This window comes from Manis pentadactyla, chromosome 2 (assembly GCF_030020395.1).
Source record: "Manis pentadactyla isolate mManPen7 chromosome 2, mManPen7.hap1, whole genome shotgun sequence".
Classification (NCBI taxonomy): domain Eukaryota; kingdom Metazoa; phylum Chordata; class Mammalia; order Pholidota; family Manidae; genus Manis; species Manis pentadactyla.
In genome coordinates, this window is record NC_080020.1 from 215,667,633 (window position 1) to 215,687,959 (window position 20,327).

At 37.8% G+C, this 20,327-nt stretch overlaps 1 protein-coding gene across 6 annotated transcripts in view; it reads right to left on the bottom strand.

Moving 5' to 3' along the window:
• Positions 1 to 250: 250 nt before the first annotated feature.
• HADHB (hydroxyacyl-CoA dehydrogenase trifunctional multienzyme complex subunit beta) overlaps positions 251 to 20,327 on the bottom strand; it is a 92,794-nt gene continuing 72,717 nt past the window's right edge. For 5 of the 6 annotated variants that reach the window (XM_057497357.1, XM_057497356.1, XM_036903406.2 and 2 more), the window contains exons 4-16: positions 18,213 to 18,312; positions 15,833 to 15,877; positions 13,928 to 14,027; positions 10,708 to 10,795; positions 9,413 to 9,600; positions 8,901 to 9,081; positions 8,228 to 8,349; positions 6,047 to 6,126; positions 5,920 to 5,967; positions 5,151 to 5,238; positions 4,725 to 4,799; positions 4,165 to 4,329; positions 251 to 811 (exon numbers count right to left, since the gene is read on the bottom strand). In XM_057497357.1, coding sequence (XP_057353340.1) covers positions 776 to 811; positions 4,165 to 4,329; positions 4,725 to 4,799; positions 5,151 to 5,238; positions 5,920 to 5,967; positions 6,047 to 6,126; positions 8,228 to 8,349; positions 8,901 to 9,081; positions 9,413 to 9,600; positions 10,708 to 10,795; positions 13,928 to 14,027; positions 15,833 to 15,877; positions 18,213 to 18,312 — 1,316 coding nt within the window. In that variant the 3' untranslated portion in view covers positions 251 to 775. The remainder of the gene's footprint in view (positions 812 to 4,164; positions 4,330 to 4,724; positions 4,800 to 5,150; positions 5,239 to 5,919; positions 5,968 to 6,046; positions 6,127 to 8,227; positions 8,350 to 8,900; positions 9,082 to 9,412; positions 9,601 to 10,707; positions 10,796 to 13,927; positions 14,028 to 15,832; positions 15,878 to 18,212; positions 18,313 to 20,327) is intronic. The other variant, XM_057497358.1, reaches the window with a different exon arrangement.

The window sequence follows — 20,327 nt, forward strand, 5'->3', positions numbered from 1 at the left end:
ATGTTGTTCAAAAAATTTTAATTTATTTTCATTTAAATCTGAGAAAACAGAAGCATCTTCAAACAGAGCAATAAGCTCACTTCAACGGAGCAATGGGGAAAAAAGGCGTTGTTTAAAGCAGGACCCTCTTTATGTTCCTAGCAGCCTCATGGTTGACGAATATGGTTAGATTACAAATGAGTGATCAAAGGCAAAATCTGCCAGTAAGCTGAGAACCACACTTACCTCTTATAAAAAATAAAGCGAACAGTTGTCCAATACTTTTCCATTTTATTAAGGTTAACAAACATGGTATTTATGTATCTAAACATTTACTGTTAAGTTTTCAGTGACGTTTAGATTCTAAATTATCTTTCCATACTTAAGTTCATGTAGGCACACTGGTGTGTATTTTCTAGAAAACACTTATCTTTAGGTGATAAATAGGAATGAGCATAATTTGCAAATGTTACAAAGATGATTCCGAATCTAATTAACTTCTTTCCCAAGCTGCAACCACTCACTAAGCCTTTAATGAAAAGAGAGACCAAAAGCGATTGCTTCAGCGTACCACTGGGTGAGATTCCGGTGACTAAGAAATCCCTGAAAGCAGTAAGCTGTGATTATTGGAAAGCTCAGAACACCAGCAAAGCTACTGCAGAGTGTTTACCAGAAGGCCATATATTTGTTTTCCTCAGAGGAGCTAGAAACTATACATCTCCTTTAGTAATGCATTGAAATGGCATTGCCTAGTGTGAATGTTACACAGAAATTCAGGTTGCCTCTTCTTGATCTATTATTTTGGATAAGCTTCTACTATCATAGCATGGCCCTGAAAAGGAAAAAAAAGTTCAGTGAGAGCAATGAAAGGAGATGAATCCAGCCAACAGAGGCACCAAAGAACATGGGGAAAATACAGCTCTGGAGTTTGATTCTGGCTCTGCTATTCAAATAGTGTGTGATCTTGGAAAAGTTATTAGCCATTCTGGGCCTGAGTTTCTTTTGTAAAATGGGGCTCATGGTGCCTATATCATCGTGGTTTATGAGCATTAAATTAGCATGCTGTGTGTACATAGACATGTATTCATGTACACATACGTACACATGCACACATCAGTCTGTCTAGTAGAGTCTGATTCCCAGTAGATTCTCTATAAATAGTTTCTATTAAAAGTGATTTTGTATTTTCCATAATTAGCATATATTACTTTTAAAAACACAAATCATAAACATTGTTTTAGGAAAAAATTAGCTTGGATTTATGGCCTAGTAAGTGGTCTATTCTGGAAAATGTTTCATGTGCACTCGAGAAGAATGTGTATCTTGCTGCTTTTGGGTGTAGAGTTCTGTAGATGTCTGTTAGGTCCAACTGTTCTAGTGTGTTGTTCAGTGCCTCTGTGTCCTTACTTATTTTCTGCATGGTGGAATCTGTCCTTTGGAGTGAGTGGTGTCTTGAAGTCTCCTGGGACGAATGCATTGCATTCTATTTCCTCCTTTAATTCTGTTAGTATTTCTTTCACATATGTCGCTGCTCCTGTATTGGGTGCATATATATTTTAATGGTTATATCCTCCCGTTGGACTGACCTCTTTATCATTATGTAATGTCCTTCTTTATCTCTTGTTACTTTCTTTGTTTTGAAGTCTATTTTCCCTGATATCAATACTGCAACACCTGCTTTTTTCTCCCTATTGTTTGCACGAAATATCTTTTTCCATCCCTTGACTTTTAGTCTGTGTGTGTCTTTGGGTTTGAGGTGAGTCTCTTGTAAGCAGCATGATAGATGGGTCTTGCTTTTTTTCCCATTCTATTACTCTGTGTCTTTTGATTGGTGCATTCAGTCCATTCACATTTAGGGTGATTATTGAAAGATATGTACTTATTGCCATTGCAAGCTTTAGATTCGTGGTTACCAAAGGTTCAAGGGTGGCTTCTTTACCACCTAACCGTCTAACTTAACTCGCTTATTAAGTTATTATAAATGTAGTCTGATGATTCTATATTTCTCTCCCTTCTTATTCTTCCTCCTCCATTCTTTATATGTTAGGTGTTTTATTCTGTGTTCTTTTGTGTTTCCTTTGACTGCTTTTGTGAATAGTTTATTTTTTTACCTTTAGTTAGTATTTGGTTGGTCTGCTTTCTTTGCTGTGATTTTTTCTCTCATGACATCTGTTTAGCCTTAGGAGTTCTTCCATCTAGAGCAGTCCCTTTAAAATATCCTCTACAGGTGGTTTGTAGGAGGCAAATTCCCTCAACTTTTGCTTGTCTGGGAATTGTTTAATCCCTCCTTCATATTTAAATGATAATCGTGCTGGATACAGTATTCTTGGTTCAAGGCCCTTCTGTTTCATTGCATTAAATATATCATACCATTCTCTTCTGGCCTGTAAGGTTTCCTCTGAGAAGTCTGATGATAGCCTGATGGGTTTTCCTTTGTACGTGATTGTTTTTCTCTCTCCGGCTGCCTTTAATACTCCGTCGTTGTCTTTGATCTTTGCCATTTTAATTATTATATGTCTTGGTGTTGTCGTCCTTGGGTCCCTTGTGTTGGGAGATCTGTGGGCTTCCATGGTCTGAGAGACTATTTCCTCCCCCAGTTTGAGGAAGTTTTCAGCAATTATTTCTTCAAAGACACTTTCTATACCTTTTTCTCTCTCTTCTTCATCTGGTACCCCTATAATGGGAATATTGTTGCATTTGGATTGGTCACACAGTTCTTTTAATATTTTTCTTTCATTCCTGGGGATCCTTTTCTCTCTCTCTGCCTCAGCTTCTCTGTATCCATTCTCTGATTTCTATTCCATTAATGGTCTCTTGCATCTCATCCAGTCTGCTTTTAAGTCCTTCCAGAGATTGTTTTATTTCTGTATTCTTGCTTCTAACTTGATCCTTTAGCTCTTGCATATTTTTCTGTAGGTCCATCAGCATGGTTGTAACCTTTATTTTGAATTCTTTTTCAGGAAGATTGGTTATATCTGTTTCCCCAAGCCCTCTCTCTGGCGTTGTCTGGGTGATTCTGGACTGGACCAAATTCTTCTGCCTTTTCATGGCGATAGAGGTAGTAGTAGGCAGGTGGTGCATGTGTCAGCTGGGAGAACAAAGTCCCTTTCTGCTTGCTGGTCGCACTGCCCCTCTCCGCTGCCTGTGTTGGTTACCTGCACACCAGGAGCAGCCCTCCAGGCAGCCCAGAGCGCTGTGGGGAGTGGCAGGCACACCGGGTGTGCTCTCCTGTGAGAACAGCGCCCCTTCACGCCCTGCCCTGGCTTCCTCTAACTGCACCGGGCAGCTGCGCACCAGCGGCAGCCCCTGGGTCTGGGTGGGGTGACTGCATGCCAGGAGGAAACTCTGGGCAGCTGCTTGGCCACTTTGGTGGAGTTGCGCTGAAGGGGGAATGGACAGCAGGCTGTTTATCGACATGAGGGGCTTCAGAGCTGCACTGCCTCCCAGGGGGCTGGGGCGCCCGAAGCTCCTCAGGATTCCCAGCCTGCTGGGCTGAGTGTGCTGGGATGATGCTGTCCAAATGTGAGGCCCCTGTCCCTTTAAGACTTTCAAAAACCACTCGCTTTTCTTTTGTTGCAGGAGAGCCGACTGCGGGGACCCACTCGCAGATTTTCCTTTTCCTTTTCCCTAATATCCAGCGCACCATGCAATGTCTGTCTGCACTCCCGGTGCAGATTACAAGGGCTGGTTACTTACCAGTCCTGCGCTTCCACTCCCTCCCCACTCCAACTCCTTTCCTCCTGCCAGTGAGCTGGGGTAGGGGGGGTAGCACTCGCGTCCTACTGGGCCACGGCTTGTATCTTACCTCCTTCGTGAGATGCTGAGTTCTTGCAGATGTAGATGTAGCCTGGCTGTTGTATCCTTTGATCTCTCTTTAAGGCGTAGTTGTATTTGTTGTATTTTCAGAAACATATACAGTCTTGGGAGATTTCTGCTGCCCTACTCACTCTGCCATCTTGGCTCCTCCCTTCATTAGCTTGGATTTAAATGGCATCTTCCTTCCAAAGTACTATCAGAATTAAAATTGTACCTTCTAACCCCCTGCCAAAATAATTTTCTGGTTGTCTGTCAGCAGAAATACTGCTCTAAGTTTTAAACAATGAAATCAAACCTTCTTGGATGAGCTTGTTTTGTTTCTAAGAAAATGACTTTCCAAGAGGCACCTATGAAGCTGCAGTGACATACCTGCCCTCCAGCTGCACAGGCAGCCACTAAGCCAAATTGGCCTCCTTCCTTCCGTAACCTGTTGGCAGCTGCCATGACCAGCCGACAGCCAGTGGCTCCAAATGGGTGGCCCAAGGACAGTGATCCACCCCAGTTGTTAAACTTCTCCAAAAGAGGCAATCCAACCTGGCTCCCACAAAAGCAGACACAAATATAAAGATGAGTTTACTTAAGCATCAGTCCAGGCTCTTAGTAACAGGAAGTAAGAGAGAGAGAAATAACTAACTTAAGACATACCACAAATTATTTTACTTCCAAAGAAAGAATTCTAGCCAACAGTCAATTTTTTTTTTTCATATAATACCAGAATAGGAAGAAGATAGATAACCTAGAACTTTACTTTCTTTTTTTTTCTAAAAGAATTTCCAGGAATTATTTTTTCAGCTAAGAAATAAATATATTTAATGAAACATAAAATTCTTCCTAAGAAGATTTTCCCTTCATGTTTTTATTAGCTGATACTAAGTTCCAAATAATAAAAGGCTTTGGGAGTTCAAGCATATTTTTAATCAGAAACTTACCTTGGTTTTTCTACCCATGTAGTTTTGTGCAAACCAATCAGAATCCATGGCTTTCAAATTAGCCAAAATCTGACCCTAGAAAGGAAAATAATTGAATAAGGACCTTGTTATTAATGTCTCTTGATGCTTTCTATTAGGCATGACCTTGTTTAAAGTTGAGAAAATCTCTGAATCTGTTTTTGGTGAAAATTTCCTAAAGAAACATTCTGTTACTTTTTAAAGTCTTCCAAGAGGCTCAAAAGGTATGTTTTTGACACCAACCCACTGAATTGCCTCTCCTTACACCCCTTCCAACAGTGTAGGTCAATACTTATACGAACCTCCACTCCTGATTACTCATATCATAAACCACACCTTACTGTATCCCACAAACAGATTATTTTTAATGACTATAGTTCTTTGACATGTGTCTTTGAAATGACTTACTGAGAAGGCTTCATGAAATTCAAAAGCATCAATGTCATTCATTGTTAATCCTGCCTTTTCCAGAACTTTTGGAGTAGCATATGTTGGTCTGAAAAGAAAAAAAAATTTTTTAACTAATACCGCCTTCATATTCCCCAAACTGAGTCTTACATAAGGTGCTATAATGTCCTCCACTCATTCCTTGATTCTACTGTACAAATATTAATTAAGTGTTGGAAATATAATAGTAAACTAAACAGACATGGTCTCCATTCCTTACAAAGTTTATATTCTTGAGTCAGGGAAATAGATAACAAGTAAACAATGAAAGAGAAGAACAAACTGACAATATGAAGAGCTAGAAGAACAAAGAGTTGAGAGAGCAAAGCATACAGGCAAGGGTAAGGCTAGTTGGAAGTTATAACAGGGGCCAGTGAGGGTAGAGCCTTGTGAAGTGGGAGGATATAGTCTAAACATTTGAAGGCTTTTATATAAGGCTTTTGTGAGGATTGTGTAGCAAAGGGTGTAGCAATATGAAAAAATGCTGTGACATCTTAATGAAAACAAGAATACAAAATTGTAGTTGTAAGTAGAAATGTATAGGAAAAAAATGGAAAACAATCCACAACTATAAAATACCAACATAAAGAATTATCATTATTATTATTTTTTAAAAATCCACAAAAAGTAATTATGAACTCAAGAATTTAAAGCACTTTAAAATCTGTGTAATAAATATGGTTAATCAAATGCTTTTGATTATAATCCAAGGAAATACACTGCTACCTACCCAAGTAAAAGCTGATCTTTTGGATCTTGAGACACATATACAAAATCCCTAGGTAAAAAATAGAGGGGTTAGCTCCAGTAATAAAATAAAGAAACCAGAGGCAATTTACTTGAACATTTACTTTTACCTCAAATATGCCTTTGGCTTATAACCTAGGGCCAGCGCCTTTTCCTCTGCCATTATCAGCACTGCAGACGCACCATCAGTCTGCAATGTTGGCAAGAACAAGAACAACAATTAAATTCTTCAGTCTGTTCATGTCCCACCAGGTTCAAAAAATAATAAATCTTCAGCTTGTCTGTTAGTCTTTGTACAACCATCTTCTCTTACTGTTCCTGAATCTACCAACCAATCAGTCACAGAGATTCTATAACAAAACCTTTTCTTTTTATCCATCAGTAAGTCAGAATTCAAACACACACACTGACTCATTCTGGAAGAACAAGGGTAGATCAACCTCTTCAAAAAGTACATAATTATCAAAATAGATAAAGAGAATAGGGGCTTTAGAAATATGTATTCATAAGTAAACTTAAACCAAAAGTTTTTTGCTTTTGGCACAGAATATGTGGAATTTTGATGAATTAAAACAATCCCTATTTACTTACTTTTATATTTTCTAGACTATTTCTCAGGTGCTTTTCCTCCCTGTGGCTTCTAGGTGATTTTTTTCCATTTATACAGTAGATTCTATAACAAGCAAACCAATGGGAGAAGAAACAGCTAAGAACATTAGAACCACAGTCTTCCATCTTTGGACACACCCCATATGCTTTTTCCCAACTGATAATCACGAAGTTGGGGTACAAGAAGTCATCATTGGAAAACGGCCCTTTACCACGACTCAAAAGGAAGCACTCAAAAATAGATAAATCCAAAATCCCAAAGAAAACTACTCTGTAGTTTGCAAAATCAAAACAGTTTATATCATATTCTATCTTATTTTTATAACTCAATAACCCAGAAGAGACCAACAGCCACCACCAATAGAGTGACCATAAAGTCTGGAAACAGGTGACTATACATAAAAATGGTTTGTGGACATTACATTAATAGGAAGTTCAGTATGCCATTGTGTAAAACTGCAATGACTGTGGTATATTAACACACTTCCAAAATTCCATTATCTGTGATGTGTTCCCACTGATGATTTGAATTTCTGATTTTCAATGAATAACCTGCATTTCTAGCACACCCCAGAAGAAATCAATGGGGTTCAGATCTGGCAAAAATGCAGCTCATGCCATATGGCCCTGTCATCCCATTTGGTTTCAGAAATGATCATCTACCCAGTCCTCTGCCACTCAGGCTTAATGGGGTGGTGTATCCTCAGGCAGGAACCACCCAGGCCCTCTTCCCCTAGCCCGAGAGCAGGCATTAAATCGTTTCCTAACAAGATCAAATATGCCAACATTTGCCTATGTTTCCAGTCTTTAGTGTGGGTAAGGAAGTTATGCTGTAAAAGAAACACAGACCAGCTGGACTACATGCAGAAGACTACACCCAAGGTGGTAGAAGAGAAACCCTATAAGCAGAAGCAGAATCAATAGGGATGTTTAACTGAAGAAGAGCCAAGAAAACAAGAAAGGATATGAAGCTGTAGACTAAGTAAAACAACAACAAAAATGTCGATAGATTTATTCTGTGATACTTATAAAAAAACATAATTTGGGGGTCAGTATAAAGCATCATTTTCTAACAACCAGAGCTGGAAGAAGTACTTTTTCACTCTCTCTCTGCCTACTTTCCTTCTCTTATACGACTCCCAAATTCATATCCTATGCTCCAAGCATGCCTTTCCACAGAGGCCTTGCTCTCCTACCTTTGACTCTACATTCGCTGTTCCATTTGCCTAGAAAGCTTTTTTTATACTTCTTAAATTATCTTACAGTCTTCCTTCAAGACTTGCTGCTCAAATGTTACCTCCTCTGAGGAGCCTGATTCCCACCATTTATATATCTTCTCCCACAGCCTGTGCTTACAACCATCACAGCACTTTCTCACTATATGACAGTCATCTATTCTTTTTATCTGCAGTGCCTAGCAGAGGCAGTCGAAGTTGTTTTGACTGGTTCGGTGCCTGAAGAGAACATCTTTTCATAACAGAATGGTGCCTAGACTAGGTGACTTGTAATTTCTTAAGACTATGATTCTATTTTTTTCAATGATTCTATTTTAACATTGCCTTTATAATGAGTAACTACTATTTTTGTCCTACTCATAATGAGTACAAGTAAATCAACTGCAGACTTTTCTATTGAAAGTACACAAACAGAAAAGTCACTAGTAAAACACACAGCATAGTTACCAGGAAAGAAGAGTTTGCAGCTGTCACTGTACCATACGGCTTGATGAACGCAGGCTTAAGTTTGGCCATCTGCTCTAGGGAGGAAGGACGAATGCCATTATCCTTGGTAACTGTGTCTTTTCCTGTGAAAACATGAACTTTTTAACTCTAGGGAACTGCAATACAAACTTTTTATATCTTCTCTAGAGAAGTATGTTTTAGAAATTACAAGACAAATTCAATGTAAACCATACTTACTCACTAAAAAGAAAGCTTTTATACTTACCAAGATATTATCAAATTTTGAACTAAACTCTTAAGACAGCTGGGAAATAATCTAAAGAATTTAATTTTAAAAGTACACCCTATTTCCTTAAGATGTTTATCCACATTTGGCTATTCCATACAGAAGTCATAGGAATTATGAATTTTAAAAATAGGCATATACATAGAACTAAAATACATCAGGAAGATAAAAGGAGTCCCTTACAAACTCTTTTTAAAATGTTTACCTATTTTTACAACATAAATTGAAACTTGAATCCACATTTAAGAATGAGTATTGGGAAGCAGAACTAACATACTTATTGAAAAGTCACTTAGGGTTTTTGGAGTTTTAGAAGCACTTCAGTCAGAACTCCCTAACAAGGATCAGGAAGCAGTCCCCATTATGAAGTGGAGCACACTGTTTTACCTGGTACTTTGAAGGGTACAACGTCGGAAAGGAGTCCTTCATCCTGTGCCTTCTTGGCCAGGCTGTGCGAGCGCAGTGCATACTCATCCTGTTCCTGCCGTGAAACAGCAAAGGCGGCAGCCAGACGGTCTGCAGAGTGGCCCATGGTCTCACTGGTGGAGAACTCGGCCACAGCAGGGAGCTAGCAAGGAGAGTCACAGGACCAAGAACAATGTTAACAGGCTAACAGGCACTGTACCATACCTAGGGTTATCTGGGGAAGCTAAAATCTACTATCAACCAAGGCCAAGACAAGGGAAGCTTTTTGTGAGCAGGTCATCTCTAAAGAGGGCTTACAAAGTCAAATTTGCTAACTACTATCTTTTCTTCTTCTTCTTGACCCAGTAAGTAACCTTCCCTGATAACTAACAGAATCTACAACTATTAGAGCATAACTGAACACATACTCTCTTGCCTAATTCTGGAACTGCAGAGGGATGCTTTGGAAACACAAGTCTTCATGTAAGTCTTACCTCCGGTGACAGGAAATTCAATCTGAATTTAGAAAGTAAAGACAGTCGCTGACCCAGAGTCTTGGCTTTATTGAGATCAAGCATCATTTTCCGCATTTTCCTTGAATGACGAATAGGGATGTCAGACATTAGCTCTACACCACCTGCCACAACCACATCAGACTGGCCAGAAGCAATCAAGCCGACACCTACAGGGCACAGGTCATATGGATGTGAACATATTTTGCAGATATTAACAGACCACTGATAATTTAAACTTCCTGACTAAAACACTGTATGACAGTCATCAGCACAGTACAACATCTGTAATTAAGCTTTTCCTCTTTTCAGGGAGATTAAGATTATTTTTAAAATTATTAATCAGTATACTAGAGAAAAACAAGTTTCATCCAGGCCATATGGAAAAGCAACTTCTGAAAATATCTATTGGACCAACTTTCAAACAAATCATATTTTAAATCAGAACCTACATATTTTAAATGCTCCCAGCTTTAGTTTCAGAAAGACTTTCTTCCTGTAATGGGAATTTCAATTTCTACTACAAGCTAGATAAAGTCTGGCTTTTGAGATGTAAGGCAGCCTCCCTCCCTCCCTATGGCACTGGCATGGATTTTGTTGCTCTAGCTGGGAGAAGCCACATTCTTCAGAGTGGTGAATGACCCGCCATTGCCTCTGGCATTATTCCCTGCCGCAATGCTGCCCAACCTGACCTTGATGCTACTAACAGAGCACATGGGCCTATCTCTCCGGTTTTCTGTCCTTTCACAATAGGGGCTGATGCTACAAAATGTCCCACAGTTTTGCTCAAGTTTGCTTGGAGAGTATGTAACTAAATATAAAAATGCCAAGGATGTGGGGAAGTAGAGGAAAAAGTTGTACCCTCTAAAGCAGGAAGGTACCACCACAGTGATGGTGTATACTCTTCATGGGGGAGCATCATATAAGAATCCCCTAACTTCAAACCCTAGCAGGTCATAAATTATTCATGCCCAAGTTCAGAAGCACGCTCCTAGAGATATATTCCTCCAGCTGTTAATTCCTACTGGAGCCAGCCACATTACTGATGGAGAAACTACATGAATGGTTGTGTCCCTGGGATATAGAGAGCAAGACTAAGGTTCAGAATTACTGCCAAAAAGCAAAAAATGTTACATGTTACCTTACTTAGAAACACACCCCCGGCACAACAAATTCAGAGATCTATGCTCATCATTTACTTCTGTTAAGAGTAGTTCTTTATGATTATATAAAAGAGAATTAACATGTATGCACCTTCCGCTTTCAAGTAAACATACCTGTGGTCATGGCTTGGTTAGAAGAGATGCAAGCCATGGTGACAGTGTGAGCAGGGGTCTTATCAGAGAAGCCAGCTCCAAGAGCAGCCTTCAGGAAATACAATGAATAAAATGATTACTTATATAGGAAATGCTACATGTAAATGATGTGTTGAGCACTACTTTTCTGTGTGGTAAATCAGGAAAGGGTTTGAGGGTAAATGTTCTACAGATTAATATTTAAAATAAAACTAAGCTCATGCTAATTTTTCATCTAGCTATTAGCTGACAAGCAGGCTGCAAAATTCTTGGTAGGTACATTCTAGTGTGGTATCAAGGCTACAACACTCTTCTATGTCATCTACTTTCTTAGTAATGTTTTGCTCTGAGCCTTTAAGGATATCCATATGTAATTTGATTTTAAGTTGTTGAATTTGCAAATAAAGTAAACCTGTAGATACACTTGATGGACTGATGAATGTCTGACAGAGGAGGGTCCTCATGAGCTGTGTTCCTGCCTGCAGTTAAAAGGCTTAATAGCAAAACAAAAGCAATCAAACATGAAAATAACTTCTAAAGGATTGACCACTTAAACAGAGTTCCCACTCAGATCCCCACACATGTTCTACTCATCTCTACCCATGCTGCCTGTCAGAGTCCCTCAGCACACCAACTGGCTGATACTTCAGTCAGCACACTGCACACCCAAAGCAATCAAAGTGGAAATCCTGCCAAATATGCAGGGGTTTCAGTTGACAAAAGAAAACTCTGGAAAACTGTCTGAGCCACAAGTGAGCCTCTGATAAATAAGGGTTAGGCCAGTGGGAAAAGAAAAAACTGTCTAGGATGATGGCACAATAGGTGCTTCAAACCTTGAAAAAAACTGAGGCCCTCCACTATTTTGCAAAAACGGCCTCTATTGTGATGGCACAGTGAAAGTCATACAGAAGTTGAGGACATCTCTTATTTTACCATATTACTTATTGGCAAAATTGCGCTGTCAAAAAAACCATTCAATGCCTGACTCCATTTTTATGTAAAGAATTACTGCAGAAGCACAGTAATAAAATATCTGTATTTGTAATACTAAAGTTCCACTCTAAAAAATAAAGCTCTTGCTCCACTGCCACCACTTACCACTGTTTACTATGAAATGCTGGTTCCCATTATGGAAATTCATTTTTAGTGGCCTTTTTCTGAAACTATTTAACTATCCTCACAATACAGGATCTCCTGTAACTTGGTATAATAAACATGTTTCCAAAGTGTAAAGGGGTTCAATGCTTCTTAATGATTTCTACTTTTATACTTACACTACCTGTACACTGTTTATTACAGTCTACAGAAATATAAATGCGTTACATGCATGCAACATGACCTTATTCTGGTTTTTCCAGGTAGGCCTGATAATAACTGCTTGACCTACTTTGCTAAAAACTATGCCCAGAAAACTGCATATCAGTCTCTCACTGTAAACCAATCCAAAAGTAAGAAGGATGCAAGTCTTTAGTGGGAAGGGAAGGAGAGCTGCCAGTGGGGCAAGTGTAAAGGGCACTCAGGTCATACGGCCTGATCCTCACAAGGTCCTTTCTAGTATGTGTTACACCTTTGGCCCCAGCTGACTCACAGGACAGAAGGAGCTTTAAATAGAAGTGGTTGCTGGTGAACCTTGTCCACATGATTCTATTTAAAGTTTGACTAGTTCTCACCGCAAACAGGCTCTAGATAGTACACTAAGGGAAAAGGAGGAAGATGTCTCTTAGTTAAGATGAACAGTAGGGAAATATACTTTCAGTAAAGTGAGGTTCTCAGCACCAGAAGCCATTCAGGATTTCATATTAACATTATTAACATAGACAACAGGTCCTTAAAAAAAAAATTCTCTAGCTGGAAGTTATGTTAGCTTTTAGGTTACAACTTGAGAGAGACATTCTTATAACATATCCCCTCAACTCAACCTTTTCCTGAGGCCACTGCAAAAACTACCTGGGGTACAATGCAACTGGTATTAGTATAGGGCAGGGAAAGGGAATCTACCTCATGTCAATTCATAACTGAGATGTGCATATGGATATAAAATTTCAGGAAAAAAATTCAAGAAAAAACATGATGGCTTCAGTATTAGGATATCAGAACAGAAATATAGAGAAAATTGAAACATTTAATATTTACTTTTTAAGTGCCCTTCTAAGAGCCAATTTTTTTTCTATAATATGGAATTTGAAAACGTATTGCATAGCTTGCTGAATTCATAAAATCGTCATATCTGACACATTTAGAAATGTGAGGTCCAGGGAAAAACAAAAAAAATCAGGAAGAGAAAAAGACCTCTTCTTGTCTTCTTTCCTGCCTGCCTAGCAATATACGGTTGATTTTTGTGGGCTTCAGTACTGCCAGGCTTTCAGCAATTTTAACACTTAATGACAGGTAAAAAGCTGGGGCAGAACAAATACTATCAGTCTTGCTCATTTCCTTTTCCTGGCTTGACAGTGATGGAAATTACTGCCCTTCCAACGATAACAAACACAGTAATATGGCAAGCATAAAGCTACAAATAAAGAAAATGCTTAGCACACTGAAATGTGCTTTTGAGCCAACTTTATTCAAATAATGACTTTCAAAGTGAAACAAGGCCCAGAAGATGTGCTTGGAGTATTCATTATGAAATACCTATAGCGAATGTCACAGAAGTTCCAAGATCTGTCATTGTCTCAGTTGCCCAATAAACATCACATGGAGCTATGCCAACTAGGGTAAAAGTAAATGCCTATGAAATAGTTTTAAAAAAACTGTCTTATATGTCACCTAGTCTATGGGAATGAAGGAATAAGCAAGACTACTTCTAATAAAAACCATGTTATGAAATAAGTTCTTTGCACAATGTTAAAATTTTTAGTTAATGAGAAGCTATGATATCTAACATTGCTAAAAGTCACATCAGCCATACTTCACCACAATCTCTGTTATCCTAAGAGACAATATATCCCAAACCAGTTCAAATAACTGGTTTGATTTATATTACAGTATCAACATATATTAGCATACATTATTTGACTTATATTATAGTTCTTTCAAATATTAAACAACATTCATTCTTCAAGTTGTAAAATCACACTTTCAGTCAAATCTAACTTTACTTAGTAAGTTTTAGTAGCTTATATAAATAGTAAACTCTATTCACTGAAATCCAAATTGACTCTTCTACCAATCTCTTCAAACAATACACAGTTCATTTACTCACCTCTCTGGCCACATTGCTTGTTTTCACTTCCTGTATAACTGTTCCAAAGATGATATAATCAACTACTTCCCTGGGGACACTTGTCCGATGCAACAAACCCCTGAGAGCAAAAGTCCAAAGCAAAGGCATATTTCACATATCAAGACCAGTGCCATAGATAGTATTAAAATATTGCATGTCTTTAAAAAGGTTAATCTTGAATTTAAAAGAGCAGAGAGTGTACTCGTTCCTTAGTTAGACAAGCATGTGGCACCTTATCAAAGAAGAAATAAATGAGTAACTTAAAAAGTCAATGTTTGATGCTCAACTGGCAATGAGAAATTAAATGGAAGAATAAAAAATAATATGAAATATCCATTTATATATATATTAATAATATGAACCTTGATTGAGTCCTGGTTTCGGGGGAAAAAAACTATTAAAAGAAGATTCTTGGAACAATTGCGGGAGACTTGACTATGAACTGGATATTAGAAGTCACAGAATCATTATTATTATCTTAGCTATGGTAATGGTATCATGGATATAGTCCAAACCACATAGATACAGCAAGTATGGCAAAATGGTTAACAATTACTAAATCTAGGTGAGGGTTATTTAGGTGCTCACAGTGTTATTATTCTTTTAATTTTATTGTACACCTGACACTTTTTTAGAACTGTGTCTAAATATCCAGCCCAGAGCCAAAATCAGAAATAGCACCATTAACAGAAATTGGAAAATAAGCTGGTTTTGAGGAAAAGAGAATTTTTTAGATGCTGAACTTGAAGTGTCTAAGAAAAGAGGACAAATTTAGATTTGGGAGTCTTCTACATAAAAAATAAAGACTAAGGAGATGAGATTTTTAATGAAAAGCACACACACATTAAAATGCAAACCTCTAACTCTAAAACTTGCAAAATACCTTTAAGAAAGCAAAAGAGAAAGAGATCAGTTTTTTAAAAAGAAAGAAGAATCATTCAGGAGATGGGAGGAAAATTATAAAGGCATAATATTCAGAAGTCAAAGGAAGACAGCTTTGAGTACAGATGATAGCATCAAATGCCACAGAATACAGAGACTAAGGTCTGAAAAGGACTGATGCATTTAAGTGATCACAAAGTCACTATTAAGAGAAGCTTCCAAACTTTAGTTACGGTAGAGCCATGGGAATGGAAACGGAAACGATTACTAGGAGATTGAGGAGAATAAATGGATAGTTAGAAAAGAGAAGCAACTGCTGCTTTCATTCATTCTTAAAATCTGACAGGAAGAGAAGAAACAGAACCAAGTTGTCAGAAAAGTCAACTGAAGGGTTTTTCAAACCAAGAAAGACCTGTGACTGGTTGAAAACAAAAAGGCAAAGCATCAATGGCAAATGAATGAGATAATCCCTCACAAGTTATTTCCACAATAGAAACAGCCACCCATTCTTATGACTCTCATCAAATTATTCATCCATCTCAATCTCATGTAACCACATGTAATTTTACATTTTTATTTGGTTTGCATATGAATATTCAGGTCTCATTATAGGCTTCTTTTTAAGTATTTGCAAAATCTCTTCAGCTTTCTTAATGTACTGTGATTAAGTTCCTAAAATAATAATCAAATATATGGATTATATTTAGCCTCATCAATCCAGACCTATGTTGTTTATAACTTGTGGCTAGCTACAGTACTTATTAAAGAATACTGTCATGTTAAGACACTGTCAAGCCTACAAAATAAAGATCATCAACATTTAACAGCTGCTTGAATTTGTGTAGCACAAATGGCTAAAATGAAGAATAAATGATACTGTAAAAGCTAATGTGTGTTTTTCTCACCACATAAAGGTTAATATTTCATGCTATTTCAAGTGTAAAAACTGTAGAAAAGTGCTTTAAATGAATCAAGAACTAAAATGAAACTTTATTTACTTACGAAAGTGCTGCCCGAGACAAATCATGTGGCATCAGGTCTTTGTATCTGGAGAAAGAAATTAAGTAATTTAAACCAAAAGCCTAGAGCTTTAAAAAAAAATGCTTTTCACTCTACTTGAAATACCTGAAGATACCATGTAACATACAACACTGAGAATGTAATTAATTTTACTATCTAAGGCACTACATAGTTTCAAATGAAGAACTAGTGCAACTTTGCTAACAGTGCATCCTTAACCTGGCAAGCCTTAAATTAACTCCTACTGGGCCAGCTAAGGATCTAACAAACCAATATCTTACTGTTCAGCTTGACATGTTAAATATGCTTTAAAACCAAATCCTATCTTTTAAGTTCTCCTTTTAAAATTTTATCTTTTAAAATACACTTATTTTGTGACACCTAAAGAGACATGAGGGATTAGGACTTTTAGAGGAACTTTTTGTTGAAGTAATTTGAGACTTATGAGAGAACTGGAAAGATAGAACAGAGTTCCTGTATAGACTTTACCCTTCTTCCTTTACTGCTATTATTTTACATAACCAGTTGCACTTGTCAAAGCTAAGAAATTAACAGCGACACAGTATCATTCACTAAGCTACTAACTTTATCTGGATCTCACCAGTTTTCCACCAATGCTCTATTTACTGGTCCAGGATCTAGTCCATGCCTTTAGCTGTCATGCCTTCTGTTTTCTCCAATTTATGAGTTTCTCAGCTTGACCTTGCCTTTTGTGACCTTGACACTTGAAGACTAGGTCATGGATTTGAGGAAAAAAATACCACAGAGGTAAAATGCCCTTCTCATTGCTTCATATAAGATGTACATGATAGTCACATGACTGATTACTGACAATGTCAACTCGATCACTTGGTTAAAGTGAAGTCTGACAGTTTTCCCTATTGTCTTTCCCTTTCTGTTAGAAGGCAGTCACTAGTTGACCTTCACTCAAGGGGAGGAGAGGTAAGCTCCACAAAGATCTTTGAGGGGCTAGCAACAGATCCATCTTCCTAGACAAAAGGAAGGTAGCATTCTTGATGGAAGTTTCTCTTCCTACTGTGCAGCTGCTGAGTACAAGGAGGATCCTCTGTCCTCACTCTCCTGCTGCTAAAGATTCAGATTCTTACTCGTACTGCTGAAGCGTCAGTATAGGAAAGAGATTACAGAAAGAAATGGGTTACACTGTATTCAGAAGGGAAGGTGAAGAAACTTCATATCATTTATTTACAGCATTATTTCCATAAGAATACACTCTCTAGGCCTTAAACAATTTGTTTAAAAATAAACATTTGTGTACATTTGTATACACACACACACACATACACACAGGTGTGTATCATCCACAAATGATGGTATTATACACACTGCTCTGCACTTTGCTTTTTACACTTAACATATCTTCTAGATCATTCCATATTAGTACATAAAGATAGGTCTCATTATTTATAGCAGATACCTAACATTCCCCCAGTATATTTTTAGGTTAATGACTTGTTCAAAATATAAACACCAAAACAAACTAAACAGAAGAGAACTAGTATTTCATTTAGTTTGAACCTAATTACCAAAGTCCATTATCAGCTTTTGGAGAGACTGGGCCTTACTTGGGGACAAAAAGCAGAAAAGTCTAAGGAGAACTGCAGCTTGATTCTAGGGAATTTCTGTGCAGGTCTAGGATCATTCTGACTGCACACACTTGGCGTTGTACTGTGCCAAGGTTTGGATGAGCCCATCAACTGCAATTCTGCTACTTTCCAGAAGGCAAAAGCAGTGGATTAAACGCCCTTCACAATAACCATGGGCCCTGAATTCAGACTTCAGAAGAGGCCCAGAAACAATGTATTTATCTCAAGACAAGGAAAGGATATCCCTGTTGGAACTACACTACCCAGAGCCACACTACGTTTTCAAAATAGGGCTGGTTCAGTCTAACATTAGACTAGGTTTGCTCATGAAAAGGGATGAAAAACAAACGTTATCATATTATTTGACTTACTCTATTCATTTCATGAAAATATCCATATTTTAGTCTACTAACAGTATTCCTACTGGGTTACACAAAGACCACTTTTGAATGTGCCTTAAAAGGAGTAAATAAACTATGTAGGGTGATGGATATGTTCATTAACTCAATCATGGTAATCATTTCACAATGTATATACATATTAAATCATCATGTTGCATACCTCTAAAAGAAATCACATTGTACAATCTAAATATGCACAAGTTTTTATTTATCAATCACACTTAAAAAAAGCTTGAAAAAGGGGTCGGGAGGGAGGGAAGGAAGGAAAGAAGGAAGGAAGGAAGGAGGGAGGGAGGGAGGGAGGGAGGGAAGAAGGGAGGGAGGGCGGGAGGGAGGGCACAATCATTCCATACTTACGAAGTGCCTGATAGTAAAAACGGAATGCGAACGCCATCCACCACCACAATATTCCTTATATTGGGTTTCGCTAATGTTTTCTTCGATTTGGTCTGGACAGCTTTAAGATAAGATAAAGTTCAAAGAACTATCAATTAAATAATTGAAGTTAGATGACCTTTAACATTTCGGAAAATAGGCAGTCTAGGAAGAATCACATGATTCAATGCAAAGTTGCATTGTCATTTACTAAACCAATTCAATTAAAAAAATTTTTTTAAAAAGCTAAGAAATTGACTAACATTTACAAATTCCCAAACAATATTTCCGGAAAACACCTGATAATTACACTTAATAATAAGGGTATTTATGCCATTAACAAAGTTGTTTCTTCTGTCCATCAGTAGATGAATGGATAAAGATGTGGTACATATACACAATGGAATATTATTCAGCCATAAGAAGGAAACAAATCCTACCATTTGCAACAAGATGGATGGAGCTAGAGGGTATTATGCTCAGTGAAATAAGCCAGGCAGAGAAAGACAAGTACCAAATGATTTCACTCATCTCTGGAGTATAAGAACAAAGAAAAAATGAAGAAACAAAACAGCAGCAGACTCACAGAACCAGAGAATCGACTAACAGTTACCAAAGGGAAAGGGACTGGGGAGGATGGGTGGGGAGGGAGGGATAAGGGGGAAAAAGGGGGATTACGATTAGCACACATAATGTGGGGGGGGGGCATGGGGAAGGCCGTATAACACAAAGACAAGTAGTGACTCTATAGCATCTTACTACGCTGATGAACAGTGACTGTAATGGGGTATGTGGGGGGGACTTGATAACGGGGGGAATCTAGTAACCACAATGTTGTTAATGTAAGTATATATTTATGATACCAAAAAATTTAAATAAATAAATAGTCTCTTGTTTTCAAATGTTTGACAATCTATCACACTGAACGCAACTGATCTGACACATAAGTCTGTCCTTCATATTAGAAGTCGCCAATAGCTGACATTGTTTACTCTCCACATAGCTTAATAGTCTTGCCTCTCTATGTAGAAATAAAGGCCATTTGTTGAGTAACTATTGTCATTCTGCAAAAACCTACAATGCTTCTTCATTTGTTTGACTTTTTGTTGCTATTTTCAGTATCAAAAGAACAAATTTCCTAATTTCTTAATTAAAACAAATATTACTATATGCTTATGGTTAAAAAAAGAGAAAAATATGGAAAGCAAAAACTAAAATTCCCTCTTTATGTCCTCCTCCTCCATATTATTTCTTCCCAGAGGTAGGTAATGTTAATTCAGTGTACATGCATTCAAAGACTTCTTCTTTTAATGTATGTACAGGCATATACTCACGTATTACATATACTTCTCTGACTTAACAATATAGTTTGAAGATCTTTCTGTTAGTACTTTTAAATCTCATTCTTTTCCATTGTTGTTAATGTTGAAATTCACCTGCTACCATTACTTCTTTATTATCAGAGATGGATAATTAATCCTAAATTATTAGGCATAAAATGTTAAGCCACCTTGCCACACCCATTAATGTCACAGAGAACTAATTATGACAAATATTTACAGTAACTTGAAGTAAATAGTAGTCGAAGCTAAGAGTCATGATAAAACGGGAACAAAGATTCTCCTGACAGCTTTAACAGAGATGTGTTAAAGGAGATAAAGGCACAGGAAGGTAAGCGAGGAGACTGGGGCAAACTCAAGTATGTGGCTAAAGGCCAAGGTAAGGCAGTGTCAAAGGGAAAGGAAAGGAAGGGACCAAGGCAAGAGATTTTAGAAAGAAAGACGAGGTATCTTGGTGCCCAGGCAGAAATGGAAAGGAAAACAAAATTATAAAGGAAGCTTAGAGTCTAAGAAAACCTGGCTGGCTACTCTACACAGAATGAGAACTGCTTTTGGAAGAAAGGTGACTTCATTTTAAAAAATGTTGATTTTGAGCTGACAGAGACACACAGGTGGGTACATCCATTTGACAGGTAGCTAGAGATGCAAAACTATAGCGCCCTTAAGAGAACTGAGGTGTAGGTGAGAGAATTACGAGATTTTGCAGTTTAGAATACAGAGAAAAGAAGAGTCATATTTTGTAGTGCCTGCTCACCTA